Below are 19,106 nucleotides of genomic sequence, written 5' to 3'. Positions count from 1 at the left end.
AAGGTAGAGCAACATCAGGCTGACGCAACACAGGGGCAGAGGAAAAACGGCGCTTAAGCTCCCGAAAGGCCTCCACAGCATCAGGGGACCAATCAGCAACATCAGCACCCTTCTTAGTCAAATCGGTCAATGGCTTAGCAATATCCGAAAAACCAGCAATAAATCGACGATAAAAGTTAGCAAAGCCCAAAAATTTCTGAAGACTCTTAAGAGAAGAGGGCTGCGTCCAATCACAAATAGCTTGAACCTTGACAGGATCCATTTCAATGGAAGAGGGGGAAAAAATATATCCCAAAAAGGAAATCCTCTGTACCCCAAAAACACACTTAGAACCCTTCACACACAAAGAATTAGACCGCAAAACCTGAAAAACCCTCCTGACTTGCTGGACATGAGAGTCCCAGTCATCCGAAAAAATCAGAATATCATCCAGATACACAATCATAAATTTATCCAAATAATCGCGAAAAATATCATGCATAAAGGACTGGAAAACTGACGGAGCATTTGAAAGACCAAAAGGCATCACTAAATACTCAAAGTGGCCCTCGGGCGTATTAAATGCGGTTTTCCACTCATCCCCCTGCCTGATTCGCACCAAATTATACGCCCCACGAAGGTCAATCTTAGAGAACCACTTGGCCCCCTTTATGCGAGCAAACAAATCAGTCAGCAACGGCAATGGGTATTGATATTTAACAGTGATTTTATTCAAAAGCCGATAATCAATACATGGTCTCAAAGAGCCGTCTTTTTTTGACACAAAGAAAAAACCGGCTCCTAAGGGAGATGACGATGGACGAATATGTCCCTTTTCCAAGGACTCCTTTATATATTCTCGCATAGCAGCATGTTCAGGCACAGACAGATTAAATAAACGACCCTTTGGGTATTTACTACCCGGGATTAAATCTATGGCACAATCGCACTCTCGGTGCGGAGGTAACGAACCAAGCTTGGATTCTTCAAAGACGTCACGATAGTCAGACAGGAACTCAGGAATTTCAGAGGGAATAGATGATGAAATGGAAACCACAGGTACATCCCCATGAGCCCCCTTACATCCCCAGCTCAACACAGACATAGCTCTCCAGTCGAGGACTGGGTTGTGAGATTGCAGCCAAGGCAATCCTAGCACCAAATCATCATGTAGATTATACAGCACCAGAAAGCGAATAATCTCCTGGTGATCCGGATTAATACGCATAGTTACTTGTGTCCAGTATTGTGGTTTATTATTAGCCAATGGGGTGGAGTCAATCCCCTTCAGAGGAATAGGAGTCTCCAAAGGCTCTAAATCATACCCACAGCGTTTGGCAAAGGACCAATCCATAAGACTCAAAGCGGCGCCAGAGTCGACATAGGCGTCCGTGGTAATAGATGACAAAGAGCAAATCAGGGTCACAGATAGAATAAACTTAGACGGTGAGGTGCAAATGGAAACAGATTTACCAAGCTTTTTAGTGCGTTTAGAGCATGCTGATATAACATGAGTAGAATCACCACAATAGAAACACAACCCATTTTTCCGTCTAAAATTCTGCCGCTCGCTTCGGGACAGAATTTTATCACACTGCATACTCTCTGGCGACTTCTCAGTGGACACCGCCAGATGGTGCACTGGTTTGCGCTCCCGCAGACGCCTATCGATCTGAATAGCCATTGTCATGGACTCATTCAGACCCGCAGGCACAGGGAACCCCACCATAACATCCTTAATGGCATCAGAGAGACCCTCTCTGAAAGTCGCCGCCAGGGCGCACTCATTCCACTGAGTAAGCACAGACCATTTACGGAATCTTTGGCAGTAAATTTCCGCTTCATCTTGCCCCTGAGATAGGGACATCAAAGTTTTTTCTGCCTGAAGCTCCAAATGAGGTTCGTCATAAAGCAACCCCAAGGCCAGAAAAAACGCATCCACATTGAGCAACGCAGGATCCCCTGGTGTCAATGAAAAAGCCCAGTCTTGAGGGTCGCCCCGGAGCAAGGAAATCACAATCCTGACCTGCTGTGCAGGGTCTCCGGCAGAGCGAGATTTCAGGGACAAAAATAATTTGCAATTATTTCGAAAATTCTGAAACCCAGATCTATTCCCCGAGAAAAATTCCGGCAAAGGAATTCTCGGCTCAGATACAGGTGCATGACAAACAAAATCTTGCAAATTTTGTACCTTCGTGGCGAGATTATTCAAACCTGCAGTTACACTCTGAAGATCCATTACAAACAGGTGGACACAGAGCCATTCAAGGGTTAAGAGGAGGTAAGAAGCAGCTAGACAGCAATTAAGGGCTAGACAGCAAAACTCTGAAGGGAAAAAAAAAAAAAAAAATTTCCCTTAAACACTTCTCTATCTCCTGCTTCAGCCCAAACAATTAACACTTTGCGGGCCGGTCAAACTGTCATGATCTCAATGGCAAGAGAACATAGCATCAGCATATATAGGAACTAGCTCTTGGAAGATGGGAACTGAGCTGACCATGAACTAAACCTAACACACAACTAGCAGTGGCCGGGTAGCATGCCTACGTTGATTCTAGATGCCCAGCACCAGCCGGAGGACTAAATAATGCTAGCAGAGGAAAATAAGTCCTAGCTCACCTCTAGAGAAATACCCCGAAAGGAGACAGAGGCCCCCCACATGTATTGGCGGTGAATTAAGATGAAATAACAAAACGTAGTATGAAAATAGGTTTAGCAAATTTGAGGTCCACTTACTACATAGCAGAAGACAGAAAGAACACTTTCATGGTCAGCTAAAAACCCTATCAAAACACCATCCAGAAATTACTTTAAAACTCTGGCATTAACTCATAACACCAGAGTGGCAATTCCTGTTCACAAGAGCTTTACAGACACAGTAACGAAACTACAGCTGTGAACTGGAACAAAAATGCAAAAACAAACATGGACAAGAGTCCAACTTATCTAGTAGTTGTCTAGGAGCAGGAACAAGCACAGAGAGGCTTCTGATAACATTGTTGACCGGCAAGCAACTAACAAAGCAGCAAGGTTATATAGCGACTCCCACATCTTGATGGGAACAGGTGAACAGAGAAGATGAAGACACCAGTTCAATTCCACCAGTAGCCACCGGGGGAGCCCAGAATCCAAATTCACAACACTTCACCAAGGAACAAGGCGAGAGGTTCCACCAGCATATGAAGGTGATGGAGGAGAGATATCAAGACTGATGGGACATACACATGATGGCAGCCTACTCTTGGATCCTGCAAGATGATCGTCATGATGACACATATAAAATCGTATATACATAGCGTTTTTTGAAGCATTGACATTAATAACAATTAATAACTAATATTGTATTAATTAATCATATCATGCAAAACTTTTTTCTGTCACAGATATTTTTAATGTCTTTTCTGTATAATTATATACTGTTTACTTACTAGTTGTGACAAAAATAATAATATTCTCGCAATTTTTAAAGCTTTAAAATTGTGTTGCGTTAATTAATCAACCATTCAATAGCTAAGAAACCAGAAACAATCTTACAAAACCGAAGTCGTATTCTTAATTAACATAATACAAGTAATATAAAACCATTCAGACTTTGTTGGCACAAAAATCACCATATACCAGTTGCAAAAATACATTTGCCAGCTTTCCGAATCTTTATCAGCTTGGAAAATTGTGCAAGGCAAGTTTTTTTTTTTGCAAACCACTTATTGAATGTTAAAGTGTTCAAATTCGCGTGAAACCACAAATTTCAAGAAATTCAACATGCACTTGATCTTCCATGCATCAATTTTCTCATTTTTATTTAAAATCTTGCTTATGAAGCAACATTCCTAAACTGTTCATTTATTTGTCCCAGGTGAAACATTCAAGCATATGATTTATTTAGTGAATTACACATAATTTACCGTATGAATGGATGGGAATTTTACTGCCATCAGATGTTTGCCATTGTTGCCAAAACACACCTTCATAGATATGTAATTTATTGCATATACAGTATAATTACCGTATATTTATTTAGTATTTAGCCCACCCTCCTAAAAATGAAATAAAAATGCTAAAATGCTAGCTGGATACTATCATACACACTATCTGTTCTAGGCCCTGAAAAATACACAAGCAGTGGGTAAAGTGAACACATGGAGTATCCCCATGTTGAGTTTGAGGAGATGAATATACTGTTTATTGGTATTGTTTCTTTCAGCTCTATGCTATGTATTCCAAAAACATCACTAAAAGTTTGTTTAAGAATACTTTAAGGTTTTGTTATCATAGGGAGAGAGCAAATGTAATGTCCTCTAAAATTAAACCTTTGCCAAAATGCAAGGAAAAAAATCCTAAATTCATAGGTAGAAATCTTTTTTCTTGTGGTCAAAGCCCCCATACTGCCTTTTGTTATCCTTCCAGTATTGTTTTGGTTGCATTGGAAATGAAGGCTTATCTATAAACATTTGTCTGCCTTCATTATCCTAGTATGGGGGGGATTTGTACAGCAGTTTATGGTAAGTCTATATTTTGTCTGTCTTTTTTATTGGATTTTGTTTTTAATGTATATCTAATAAATCATATTTTAAGGAGGAGTTACAGTACAGACCAAAAGTTTGGACACACCTTCTCATTTAATGATTTTTCTGTATTTTCATGACTAAGAAAATTGTACATTCACACTGAAGGCATCATAACTATGAATTAACAAATGTGGAATTATATACTTAACAAAAAAGTGTGAAACAACTGTAATTATGTCTTATATTCTAGGTTCGTCAAAGCAGCCACCTTTTGCTTTGATGACTGCTTTGCACACTCTTGGCAATCTCTTGATGAGCTTCAAGAGGTAGGCACCGGGAATGGTTTTCACTTCACAGGTGTGCCCTGTCAGGTTTAATAAGTGGGATTTCTTGCCTTATAAATGGGGTTGGGACCATCAGTTGTGTTGTGCAGAAGTCTGGTGGATACACAGCTGATAGTCCTAATCCTAATTTGTATTATGGCAAGAAAAAAGCAGCTAAGTAAAGAAGTGGCCATCATTACTTTAAGAAATAAAGGTCAGTCAGTCCAAAAAATTGAGAAAACTTTGAAAGTGTCCCCAAGTGCAGTGGCAAAAACCATCAAGTGCTACAAAGAAACCGGCTCACATGAGGGCCGCCCCAGGAAAGGAAGACCAAGAGTCACCTCTGCTTCTGAGGATAAGTTTATCCAAGTCACCTGCCTCATAATTCGCAGGTTAACAGCAGCTCAGATTAGAGACCAGGTCAATGCCACACAGAGTTCTAGCAGCAGACACTTCTCTACAACTGTTAAGAGGAGACTTTGTGCAGCAGGCCTTCATGGTAAAATAGCTGCTAGGAAACCACTGCTAAGGACAGGCAACAAGCAGAAGAGACTTGTTGGGTCTAAAGAACACAAGGAATGGACATTAGACCAGTGGAAATCTGTGCTTTGGTCTGATAAGTCCAAATTTGAGATCTTTGGTTCCAACCACCGTGTATTTGTGCGATGCAGAAAAGGTGAACGGATGGACTCTACATGCCTGGTTCCCATCGTGAAGCATGGAGGAGGAGGTGTGATGGTGTGGGGGTGCTTTGCTGGTGACACTGTTGGGGATTTATTCAAAATTGAAGGCATACTGAACCAGCATGGCTACCACAGCATCTTGCAGCTGCATACTATTCCATCTGGTTTGCGCTTAGTTGGACCATCATTTATTGTTCAACAGGACAATGACCCCAAACACACCTCCAGGCTGTGTAAGGGCTATTTGACCAAGAAGGAAAGTGATGGGGTGCTACGCCAGATGACCTGGCCTCCAGTCACCAGACCTGAACCCAATCGAGATGATTTGGGGTGAGCTGGATCGCAGAGTGAAGGGAGAGGGCCAACAAGTGCTAAGCCTCTCTGGGAATGCCTTCAAGACTGTTGGAAGACTATTCCCGGAGACTACCTCTTGAAGCTCTTCAAGAGGATGCCAAGAGTGTGCAAAGCAGTCATCAAAGCAAAATGTGGCTACTTTGAAGAACCTAGAATATAAGACATATTTTCAGTTGTTTCACACTTTTTTGTTAAAGGGACCCCGATTCCCCACCTATTTTCAGTTGTTTCACACTTATTTGTTAAGTATATAATTCCACATGTGTTAATTCATAGTTGTGATGCCTTCAGTGTGAATGTACAATTTTCATAGTCATGAAAATACAGAAAAATCTTAATGAGAAGATGTGTCCAAACTTTTGGTCTGTACTATCTATGTTAAAGCTTATTGGATAATCCTCACATTACCATATATAAGGTCAAATGGCAGATCAGAAATATGCAGTCTCCTTACTTTCTGGTTTCTGATGAATGCTGGGATGCTCAAACAAAATGCAATGAAGGGGCATTGGCTGCAGTCTTGTCCCATCCTGAAACGAGGATTCATCAATGACGTCCATTTTAGGGGCTAGGCTAGTCCCTGCTCTATTGAGCATTCATTGGTTGTCAAGTCCAACATATGCTCAGTAGGATATTATCACTGTGCAATATTCTTTTTAACGCACAATGACTGTGCACTAAATCGTCGGCTCTGACAAGAAGTGACAAGCCGGTAAGAGAAGGTGATATTAGTGCGCAGTGTAAGGAGATAACCTGGCAAATTACAAAAGCAGAGACCAACCCTGCCCCTAAATCAACGCCACTTGTCGAGGCCTGGCTGGTTCTGCTCTTTTTCCAATATATAATTTGTCATAGTAAACTTTGTTACATCTCTATCAGGAAATATTTCATGTGCATATTTAAAAATGAAAGAGGAACTTACCTGAGAGATGCTCTGTCTTTTCTGAGCACTGATTGTAAGAGATCCAGTAATTATGTACTAAAAAAACCACAAAAAACAAAATAATAAAGTGAGCCTATGTATGTTTATTAGAAGATGGGCCATCAGTCACTGAAGGAGATAACTAGAATCATTGGTCATCCTATGTGTGAACCAAGAGGAACTCTTAATTTGGCTTATATATTTTGTAAACTGAGAATGGGTGGCATGATAAATTTGATTAGATTTATGTCTTCATGTAAGACACATCTCCTTGATTCTGGGGTGGATATATCATAAGGAATTGTTTAACCATAAGTAACTAGAAATAAGCAGATAATTTAAAATTCGAATTTGCCAGCTTTGCTGTGGCATGTACCACTGAAAACCACATCTGAAAAGTATTTGGAACATGCAAGTTAGCTTATACATTTGATAAACATGTGTACTAAGAAAACATAACATGTTCATATTTGAAACGCAGAATTCCCAGATCCACCCAATAGCTTGGAGGTTAAGCAGGAACTCAGAACAAGATCTAGAAATATTAACAATAAACAAATCACAAAAATAGTCATAATTTGCAAAGATATGCAGCTCAAGTAAAACAAAATATAGCCAAAATATAATAAAGTTAAAAAAAACATTAGTAATAATTACAGCTAGGGTTGAGCGACCTTAGCTTTTTTAGGATCGAGGTGGGTTTTGTGAAACCCGACCTTCTCGGATGTCGGATCGTATGGAATCGGCCGATTCTACTGTAAAGTCGGGTTCCGGACCCGGAACACGAAACCCAATGTATGTCAATGAAATTATTATTTTTTTTTTTTTTCTTTTCTCTCTCTCTCTCTCTCTCTCTCTCTCTCTCTCTCTCTCTCTCTCTCTCTCTCTCTCTCTCTCTCTCTCTCTCTCGCGCCAAGTTCGCGTTCCACGTGGCCGACCCACACTGGGATCGGATCGGGTTTCATGAGACGCCGACTTTGCCAAAAGTCGGTGACTTATGAAAATGAACGACCCGTTTCGCTCAACCCTAATTACAGCATTAAACCAAGTGAAATTGTGGAGATAACTACAACCATTCAGCCTCTGTGTGAACCCATACAAACCCTCAATTTTGCAATTGGCTTCTTATGTGATAAACTGGGCAATACATTTGGCAAAATGTATGTTTTTCATGTTATACACATTTACAAGTTTCAGTGGTGGACATACCAAAGGAATTAACTAACCAAATGTAGCTAGAAATAAGTAGATAACATAAGATTTGAATTCGCCAGCTTTGCTGAATTTTGGCCCGAAATTTGATTTAGCCCCTTAACAACCTCCAATACGCATTAAAATGGTGGTCGTTAAGGGGCCTTAACGGCGGCAATTCCCACTGGTGTCAGCTGTACATGACAGCTGACACGGTGCAGTATTGGAAATGACTGGTTTTGCTATTTGATCGAGGCCGATTAACCCCTTAAATACCACTGTCAGTCACAACAGCGGTAATTAAGTTGTTGCAAGGGGTTCCCTTAGTGACCATCGGACCACTGCAATGAGAATCGGGGATCCTGATAGCTACCATGGTACCCTGAGGTCATGTGATGAGTGATGACCACAGGGTATGGTGGCCTGTGAGATCCAGCTATTAGCTGGGTCTCAGAGGCTGAGTCAGTGACTCATTGACAGTCTCATACACTGCTGTACACTAGTACTGCAGTGTGTGAGACCAGAGATCAAAATAAACATTCTACACATCTCACATTGAAAAAGTGCATATGAATAATGACAAGTCATTTCACCGCTCAAAGCACAGTGTTTGTGATAAAACAAAAATAAACAAAAAAATTACACATAATTAGTATTTCCGCATCTGGAATAACCTGTTCTATATACAGTTAAGTCCATATATATTTGGACAAAGACAACATTTTTCTAATTTTGGTTATAGACATTACCACAATGAATTTTAAACAAAACAATTCAGATGCAGTTGAAGTTCAGACTTTCAGCTTTCATTTAAGGGTATCCACATTAAAATTGGATGAAGGGTTTAGGAGTTTCAGCTCCTTAACATGTGCAACCTTGTTTTTAAAGGGACCAAAAGTAATTGGACAGATTAAATAATTTTAAATAAAATGTTCATTTCTAGTACTTGGTTGAAAACCCTTTGTTGGCAATGACTGCCTGAAGTCTTGAACTCATGGACATCACCAGACGCTGTGTTTCCTCCTTTTTGATGCTCTGCCAGGCCTTCACGGCGGTGGTTTTCAGTTGCTGTTTGTGGGCCTTTCTGTCTGAAGTTTAGTCTTTATCAAGTGAAATGCATGCTCAATTGGGTTGAGATCAGGTGACTGACTTGGCCATTCAAGAATAATCCACTTTTTTGCTTTAATAAACTCCTGGGTTGCTTTGGCTTTATGTTTTGGGTCATTGTCCATCTGTAGTATGAAACGACAAACAATCAGTTTGGCTGCATTTGGCTAGATCTGAGCACACAGTATGTCTCTGAATACCTCAGAATTCATTCGGCTGCTTCTGTCCTGTGTCACATCATCCATAAACACTAGTGACCCAGTGCCACTGGCAGCCATGCGTGCCCAAGTCATCACACTGCCTCTGCCATGTTTTACAGATGATGTGGTATGCTTTGGATCATGAGCTGTACCACGCCTTCACCATACTTTTCTCTTTCCATCATTCTCGTAGAGGTTGATCTTGGTTTCATCTGTCCAAAGAATGTTCTTCCAGAACTGTGCTGGCTTTTTTAGATGTTTTTTAGCAAAGTCCAGTCTAGCCTTTTTATTCTTAATGCTTATGAGTGGCTTGCACTGTGCAGTGAACCCTCTGTATTTACTTTCATGCAGTCTTCTCTTTATGGTAGATTTGGATATCGATGCGCCTACCTCCTGGAGAGTGTTGTTCACTTGGTTGGCTGTTGTGAAGGGGTTTCTCTTCACCATGGAGATTATTCTGCGATCATCCACCACTGTTGTCTTCCATGGGCGCCCAGGTCTTTTTGCATTGATGAGTTTACCAGTGCTTTCTTTCTTTCTCAGGATGTACCAAACTGTATATTTTGCCACTCCTAATATTGTAGCAATTTCTTGGATGGGTTTTTTCTGTTTTCGCAGCTTAAGGATGGCTTGTTTCCCCTTCATAGAGAGCTCCTTTGACCGCATGTTTACTACAGAGCAAACCCTTCCAAATGCAAGCACCACACCTCAAATCAACTCCAGGCCTTTTATCTGCTTAATTGAGAATAACATAACGAAGGGATTGCCCACACCTGTCCATGTGGAGTCAATTGTCCAATTACTTTTGGTCCCTTTAAAAATAGGGTGGCACATGTTAAGGAGCTGAAACTCCTAAACCCTTCATCCAATTTTAATGTGGATACCCGTAAATGAAAGCTGAAAGTCTGAACTTCAACTGCATCTGAATTGTTTTGGTTAAAATTCATTATGGTAATGTCTATAACCAAAATTAGAAAAATGTTGTCTCTGTCCAAATATATATGGACTTAAATGTAACTGGCATGTTATTAATTCCATTTGGCGAATGTCGTAAAAGAAAATAAAAAAAAAACATGCCAAAAATTGTAACTTTTTCATCATACTGACTCACAAAAAAAGTGAATAAAAAGCGATCAGAAAGACGTATGTAAAAAAATGGTATAATTGAAAACCCCAAACCATCTCACAAAAAACAAGCCCTAAAATCGCTTATTTGGAAAAAAAAAAAAAAAGTTACAGCTCTCAGAATATAACGATATAAAGACAAATTAATTTTTGTAAAAGCTGAAACCTTGATGTAAGTGCTAATCGGAGATCGCAAGAATGCTTATTCTGGAAGCGATCAAAAAATGTTATGTACCGCAAAATGTTACCGATAAAACCCCTAATTTATTCTGCATAAAACCAGCCACCACTCAAGACTGTCATCTGTCACTGGAACTATAGGAGGTTCCCACGTTACTGGTAGAACAAAGACTCTGGGAAACGACATGACTCCTCCCACTTTCTAATAAAATCCAGTCAATATTGCACTCCCAAATCTAAATCCCTTCTTCTGACAGAGGAAGAAGGCGATCAACTGTTCACCAGTGCACCCACACATGGACAGATCCCAGGCCAAGGGATAGGTGTTCCCCAGTCTGACACTTTTTTATCGCAAGTGCAGAAGACAAGAAACTGTTCATTTGTAACCTGTGCTGTTCCACTATCAGCTTGACCACCACCACCATGATCAGGCAAATGTCATCCAAGCACCCTACTAGATGAGCCGAACGCTTGAATCCACCATCAGTGTAAGCGGGTTACACCACTGCCTCTTCCCCTGTGCTACATACTTGCCAATTCCCTGCCCAGGATGCAGGTGCAGATGCCTCCCACCTTGAACCTGTTGTTCCACATACGCAACCACAAACAGCAACCATGTCCACTTCTTTGTCCAAATGCAGCATCCAGCTGTCCTTACCACAGGCCTTCAAACGCAAGTGGAAATACACAGTCACCCATGCAGAGGTCCAAACATTGAATGGCCACATTTCAAGACTCTTTGCCCTGGCAATGTTGCCATTTAGGCTTGTGGACATTGAAGCGTTGTGCAACTTCATGGCAGCAGCAGTCCTTTGGTACTCGCTTTCCTGCTGACAGTATTTTACCTTATACCAGCACGTGTCCCAAAACATGACCCATGCCATCAGCATCGCAGTTTGTGGGGAGATCCACTTAACAATGGACACGTGGACAAGTGCTCATGGCCAGGGATGCTACATTTCCCTAAAGGCACACTGTGTGAACCTGCTGGAGGCCTGGACTGAGTCATACCCTGGGACTGCACAAGTTATACTGACACCTAGAATTGCGGTCCCAGGTTCAATCAGGGTTTCGCCCTCCTCCTACACCAGTTTGTGTACCCCCCTCCTCCTCATCCCAAACTCAGAATTATCATCCATATCAATCGCAAGCTGGAAGCACTGTAGAACTGCCTTGGCAAAGTGACAATAGGCTCTGGTTAAACTAATATGTTTAGGTGACAAACCGCACACCTTAGGAGAGTTGTTGAAAGGTCTAACAGATGGGTCAGATCTGTGGTTCTTGCCGCTGAACCTCCAACCAGGCAGAGCCATATGTGATAATGGTCATAACCTGATAGTGGCTCTGAAGCTTGGAAATCTCAAACACGTACCATGCCTGGCCCAAGTGTTCAACTTTGTAGTTCAGCACCTTCTGAAAACCTACCCTGATTTGCCTGAGCTACTTGTCAAGCTATGCCACATGTGTGCTGATTTCCTAAAGTCACCTAGAGTTGTTGCCAGTCTGGCAGTGCTGCAGCAGTGCTTGCAACTGCCAATTCACCAAATGGTTTGCGAACTACCGACAGGCTGGAAATCAACATTGCATATGTTGGCAAGGCTTTGTGAGCAGCATAGAGCAGTAGTTAAATACCAGCTCTAACATGCCCATCAGTATTCCACTCAGCCTCCGCACATAACAGCTGATGAGTGGCCATGTATGTCTGACACCTGTGCGATACTCCAAAACTTCATGCAATCAACCAAGATGGTGAGTGGTGATGACAACATAATTAGCATGATCATCCCGCTTCTGTGTCTACTCAAATGTTTCCTGCTCACAATAAAAGATGAAGCTTTGCATACGGACCAGGTGGCCATAGAGGAAGAAGTAGACTGGATTATACTACCCAGCCCTGCCTCATCTCATCTTCTCAGCATGGATTGGGTAATAATTAGGAGGAGGAAAAAGAGATAGTTACTTGAGCTAAAGAGGGTACTTCCAACACCAGCTTCTCTTGTGTTCAGCATAGATGAAGAGGAGGAGAAGGCATCATGGAAGGCAAACACTATCAATGGTCTCGGACAATTTCATTAGAACCTCCCAGAGCCAAGGCCATAATTTGTGGGGTTCTCTCAGAAGGAGGGAAAAGTTAATGAAGATGGTGGAGGAGTGTCTAGCCATCTGCACCAGCGTCCTCTGTGATTCATCAATTCATCTGGACATGTGGCATGAACTGTCCCTCTGTGCCTTGGATGTGCTAGCCTGCCCTGTTACGAGTGTTTTAGTGCTGCCGGAGGCATAACTGATAATTACATCCGGCTGTGAAGCAGGTACAATAAAGGCAGGGGAAGACTATCAAAAGTATGGGACAATTCCATTAGGCACTCCTAGTGCCCAGGCACTGATGCCTGATGTACTATGACAAGCAGAAAAACATTTTGCAAGATGTTAACAGAGTACCTAGTCGACCACACCAGTGTTCTCCATGATTCCTTTGTGCTGTACAACTAATGAGTGTCCAAGTTGGACATGTGACATCAACTGTCCCTCTACACCTTGGAGATGCTGGTCTGTTCTGCTGCTAGCGTTTTGTCAGAGAGGGTTTTTAGTGCTGCTGAGGGCATAATAACTGATAGGCACACCCACCTGGCAACTTAAAATGCTGACAGGCTGAATCTTATCAAAATGAAAAAGGCATAAATTGACCAAGACTTCTCAACCCCCCTCCTCCTCCCTGGAATGACAGCAGTGGAACATGAAGACAAATAAAATGTTAATTTTTTTCTGGTGTATTACCATGTTTTCTATTTTTTATTGTCCTCCTTCTCTTCTTCCACCATATCTATAGGGTAATGATTAGAGATGAGCGAACCTATCAAGGTTCGTTTCAATTCCATTTGCCGAACATATTCGCCAAACAGTTCGACAAACGCTATTAGATTCACTGGGAGGCTAAATCAAATGTATACACAACACCTTACGGGTGAAAAAAAGCTTCCCAAACTGCTAAAATTAGGGGCTGATGCCAGGAAAAGTGGCATCAGTTGACCCACAGTACAAATTTGCAAATGGCACAGCAGCACTCAGCCATGGGCAATGCATAAGGCATCAGGATATGGCCCGGCATTTACAGGTTGAAACTGAAGTTTCAATGAAGACATAGTGGTTAAGAGATTGGTGTAAGCCTTTTTAGCTATGAGACCTTATATCTCATGCAACACCTCCAATTTTTTTTTTAATTCCAGCCTTACTCAGATGGTGCAAACATCAGTTTCATACAGAAATATGGGAAGAAAAATGTCAGGCAAGTAACACAGGTAGTTGACTGAAAGTAAGTGCAGGCCTGCCTGTCTGGGAGTCCTACTTACACAGGCAACCCACCAGATGGAGACCCAACTTGTAGTCTCCACATTTCCAAAAATAATTGTCACCCATCACTAAAGTGGCATCGATTTCCTCAGAGTAGAAACAGTATTATAGGGCTCTGCCACACCTCTTACTACAGGGAACCCACCAGATGGAGATCCAACTTGAAGTCTGCAAAAAATTGTAACATCAGCAGAAGTAGCAACAGCAGGCACAGAAGACACCACAAAGATGGCACAGACTGCAATAATGAGAGATCAATGCAAGAAACTAAAAACTACACCATCGCATAGTCTGCCAAGTCTGCCACTGGGGTGACAAAGTCATTGGAGATCCATGACCTGTTCATTTTGATGAAAGTTAGGCAGTGTACACTTCGAGGGGACAGCCGGATGTGCTTATCCATCAGTACACTACCAGCAATGCTGAAGACAAGTTCTGGGACAATGCAGGCCACCAGACGTGACGACTCCTCCAAGGCAATTTCAAGCCACTCTTCCAGTTTTGAAGATCAAAATGCAAAAGGGTTCAATCCCCTCTTGAAATCATTGATATTGAAGTTCAGATACTCCTACTCCATCCTCTCCAGTCATTCCCAATGTGTCAGACTTGTAGTCTGTTCTGCTGGTGCACGGGCTGCTGCTACTAATGCTTTTGCCATGATGCCTTGACATTCCTGGGGATGCCATCTAGAACTGGGATGCACTACTGTGTGCCTCACTGCTGTCTGGCTAAACTCTCCGGCTAAATTTACTTTTGTACCGTGGATTTAATTGAGTGGCAAATCAGTAGTCAAAACTATTTCTGACCCTAAGAATACAGGCATCATGTTGAAGATAGTGCAGCAAGAAGGCAAATGCTTCCATAATGTCCAAGTCCATGATGTGTTGGTGGCAGGGCAAAACTCAGGGTTTCTTTCTCCAGCCTCTCCCACCAATCACAGGCAACAGAGAGAGGATTATCCTCTTTATCTTCTGACTGTTGCTCATCCATCACCTCATCCTCTTCCATTTGTTCCTTGGCTCCTGCACCTTCACTAACAGTTTATCTAGTACCATGAGCCCCATCGATTGCTGTAAGCTCCCATGGCACCCACCTGTGTGATGACAGTCCGGAAAATTGAGACATCGTTATCCCTTCTGCTTCATACTCTGTTTCCACCTCCTCCTCTGGGACCACCACCTCCTCACGCAGACTATTCAAAGTGTGCTTCAGCATCTAGATGACCAGAATATTGATGCTGACGATGGCATCATCAGCTCTAATTATCTTAGTAGGCATTTAGAAACTGTGCAGAAGTGTTCAGAGGTCCTTCATCTGTGCTCATTCTGGAAGCATGATTTGCACCACATCCGGACAGCGTTGGCCCAGGCTATGCAAAAGGACATACTGCACCAGGGCTTGTTGCTGCTGCCACAGTTGCTGCAACATGTGAAGAGTGGAATTCCACCATGTTGGAACATTGCAAATCAAATGGTTAACCAATGGGCCAAAACACCTCTGTAACGAGGCAAGTCGCTGACCTGCGGGGTGGGAACGGCGAAGGTGAGCACATATCGACCATGTTTTCTGCAGCAGCGCATCCAGGCCGGTATGGTAGTGGAAAAATTGCTGTACCACCAGGCTGAGGATGCAAGCTATGCAATGTTGAGTTTACCCCAGCATAGGGCCACCACCAAGTTTGCACCGTTATCGTTCATGACCTTCCCTGGCTCCAGGTTCAGTGGAAACTGTCATTGCTTCAAATCAGCCTGGATAGCTTTCCACAACTCTTGAGCTGTGTGACTATCTCCAAGGCATATTAATTTGAACACTGCCTGATTGCGGTGAGGCATGGCTGCACAGTATGGAGGTGGGGTTCTATCTGCATAGTTGGAATGCATGTCAGATTAAGGGAGAGGTTGAGGGGACAGGTGGACGCCCTAGAGGAGGTGGAGTAGCCATAAGCAGTGGAGGAAATGTTAGATACAGAGGTTTGTCCTGCAATTCTTGAGGATTCAAAGACTTGTGGAGCAGCCTCTTAAAGGGACACTGTCACCTGAATTTGGAGGGAACAATCTTCAGCCATAGAGGCGGGGTTTTCGGCTGTTTGATTCACCTTTTCCTTACCCGCTGGCTGCATGCTGGCTGCAATATTGGATTGAAGTTCATTCTCTGTCCTCCGTAGTACACGCCTGCGCAAGACAAGATTGCCTTGTGCAGGCATGTACTATGGAGGACAGAGAATGAACTTCAATCCAATATTGCAGCCAGCATGCAGCCAGCGGGTAAGGAAAGGGTGAATCAAACAGCCGAAAACCCCGCCTCTATGGCTGAAGATTGTTCCCTCCAAATTCAGGTGACAGTGTCCCTTTAACTGCCTGCCCCAACAGCCACCAGAGTGACACAGTGCCCAATCAGTGAGATGTAACGCCCCTGTCCATGTTTGCTCATCCAGGTGTCACTGGCTAAATGCACCCTGGGAGACATAGATTTTTTTTCAGGGAGCGGGTCATGTTGTCAACGACATGCTGATGTAGTGCTTTCTTAGAGAAGCAATGGCATTTGGTCAACTGGTACTGAAGGAATGCAATGACCATCAACCTTCGGAAACGTCTGGATCCAACAGGCAGAAAAGCAGCATTTCTGTGGCCAACATATTGAAGATGGTTGAGTTCAGGCTCTTAGCTTTGACATGTGTAAAGGAAAAAACATTCTTTTACGTGACCACAACTGCGGGACCGAGGGCTGGCTGCTCTGTTGAGAGAGGGCGAAGTGCAAAGAGCGGACAAACTGCTGTACTGTGAGTGAGGTGCAAGCATAATTGTTATAGTGGATTGAGAAGTGTTGTACTAGGTGACACAAAAACAGTGGTAATGTCCACTTCCATAACAGCTTACGGGTTCTCAATCACCCCGACTATAGAGGGTAAAGAAGTGGAGTTTCTGAAGCCGGAGACCTGTTTGAGAAGACTTGACATGGTGACGCAGGAGGAAGAAGCAGCAGATGAGGTTAATGGAATGACCAGCGGTTGGTGAGGCCTGCTAGTCTGCATATTAGCACAGTGAGATTCCCACACAAAGGCATGTTGATCTCGCTTGTGCCAGTTCATGCATGTACTTGTCAAATTATTGCAATTTTTGCCTCTAGTAAGTTTTTTTTCTGCAAATTTGCAGATAATATTTGTTGGGTCATCCATTGGTTTAAAAAAAGGCCCAGTCTAGGAAACCCTTGTCGCTTTTGTGAAATGCACACTTGCTACCGGTGCTGGCCACAGCCTGAGTTGAGGCTGAGAATTCAGTGCTTGTCGTGGTTGCATCTCTTTGTGTCTGTGTGGGAAGCCACAACATAACCTCTTGATCTTCCTCCTCCTCCACCTCCTTTGCTGAATTACTCAGCTGCGTACCTCTGGGTTCACACCAAATGGGATTTACAACCTCATTGTCATCCTCTGTTCTCATACTGCTTACTCTGAGAGTCATCCTCCTCCTCTTCCTGCGCTGACAACACAGTACATAACCTGTGCACCTCTGGTATCTGAGTCTAATCAGGATCAACTCCACCCTTGATGGTTAATGTCTGGTGACGAGGGTCTGGATTCTGCTCGGACTCCACTTTGTCAGGCCCCAGATCCAACACAAAAAATTTTGGGCATCGGTGCAGATGCTTTCCTCCTCTGGATTCTATGATTCTTCAGAGCAGACCTCTGATGCCCATGGAATAGAATGTTTGAACAGCTCTGCAGAATGGCCCATCTGCGGTTCCTCACAGTCAGTTGGGCATTTGGAAAATTTTGATGCTGGGGGAAACTAAGGTGATTGGGGTGCCACCTCTGAAGATTGTACTGTGTGTGATGCTAAGGTGGAGGAAGAAGAGGAGATGCCACTTGATGCAGACCTTGCAGGACTGGAGCACATGCTTTCTGAAACTCATCTACAAGGCGTACCACTGTGCGGCTGCAAAAGAAAGGGAGTCCAGTATGCAGCCAATAACAGATGTTTTCAGTGGTCTTCGGATACGACGAGACGGTGTTTGTTCTATTGAGCTTTCATTCACATTAACACCTAACCCATGTACACATCGACCACAAAGCCTATTTCCACTTCTACCACAAACTCGCTTTTTCCCACTCGTGTTGTAAGTAGCCTTCCCCTCTTATACCCTGCTGTTTCAAAACCTTAGGCCCATAGCTGTCAGTCACCTGTCACTAAATGAACAATCACTATTTATTTTCTTAGATAATGTGCCTGAACAATACTGTTATGCCTAACGACTCCTAAATGGAAATCTGGCCTTCTAGTTTGCCGCTGAAACACAGTTTTATCACTGACAATTTGGTGAAGCTAATTGGGCCTCGTGGTTACACCCCAATATGAGGCCTAACAATTTTTAAGTGGAAATCTGGCCTTCTGATTTGCCACGAAACAATTTGGAGTAGGTAATTGGGCCTTGTGGCTGCACCACTATATTAGGCTTAACTATTTTTAAGTGGAAATCTGGCATTCTGATTTCTCTCAGGAACAGTTTTCTCGCAAACAATTTGGAGTACCTAATTTGGCATCGTGGCTGCACCACAATATTAGGCCTAACAATTTTAAAGTGGAAATCTGGCATTATGATTGGCATCTGGAACACAGTTTTAGCACAAACGATTTGGAGTAGCTAATTGGGCCTCATGGCTGCACCCCAATATTAGGCCTAACAATTTTTACATGGAAATCTGGCATTCTGATTGGTCTCTGTTACACAGTTTTAGCACAAACAATTTGGAGTAGCTAATTGGCCTACCAGGTTGCAACCCAATATTTGTCCTAACAATTTTTAAGTGGAAATCTAGCCTTCTGATTTGCCACTGAAACACAGATTTAGCACAAACGATTTGGAGTAGCAAATGGGGCAACCAGAGACTGCCACACAGAAGTTTCGGCCAATCCAGGCTTGTTTGTTTTGAGAACAGTAATAGTGTCAGCATTTTCAGGCAACAGGTGGATGCACCTATTAGTTATTATGACCCTGGCTACACTAAAAACCCACAGAATCAACTTAAGAATGCAGGGAGAAGTGGATGCGGCCTGTTGTGGATTCTGTTTGTGGGCTCCCTCTGGTGGTTACTGCTGGTACTGGGTGACTTTGGTGGGTTGCGGCCTTTGGTTTCCACCTGTCCATCAGAGGCTGGGTGTTTCCTATTTTACCTGGCCTTTCTGTCA

The 19,106-nt window shown here is 42.9% G+C and overlaps 1 protein-coding gene across 3 annotated transcripts in view; it reads right to left on the bottom strand.

Moving 5' to 3' along the window:
- The window catches only part of LOC143764882 (membrane-spanning 4-domains subfamily A member 4A-like), a 161,473-nt gene that overhangs the window by 46,884 nt on the left and 95,483 nt on the right, over positions 1 to 19,106 (bottom strand). For all 3 annotated transcript variants that reach the window (XM_077250950.1, XM_077250952.1, XM_077250951.1), the window contains exon 4: positions 6,770 to 6,826. In XM_077250950.1, coding sequence (XP_077107065.1) covers positions 6,770 to 6,826 — 57 coding nt within the window. The remainder of the gene's footprint in view (positions 1 to 6,769; positions 6,827 to 19,106) is intronic.

Source organism: Ranitomeya variabilis, chromosome 4 (assembly GCF_051348905.1).
Source record: "Ranitomeya variabilis isolate aRanVar5 chromosome 4, aRanVar5.hap1, whole genome shotgun sequence".
Taxonomy (NCBI): Eukaryota; Metazoa; Chordata; class Amphibia; order Anura; family Dendrobatidae; genus Ranitomeya; species Ranitomeya variabilis.
The sequence above is the reverse complement of the archived record's forward strand: the minus strand, read 5'-3'. Positions and strand labels throughout refer to the sequence as shown.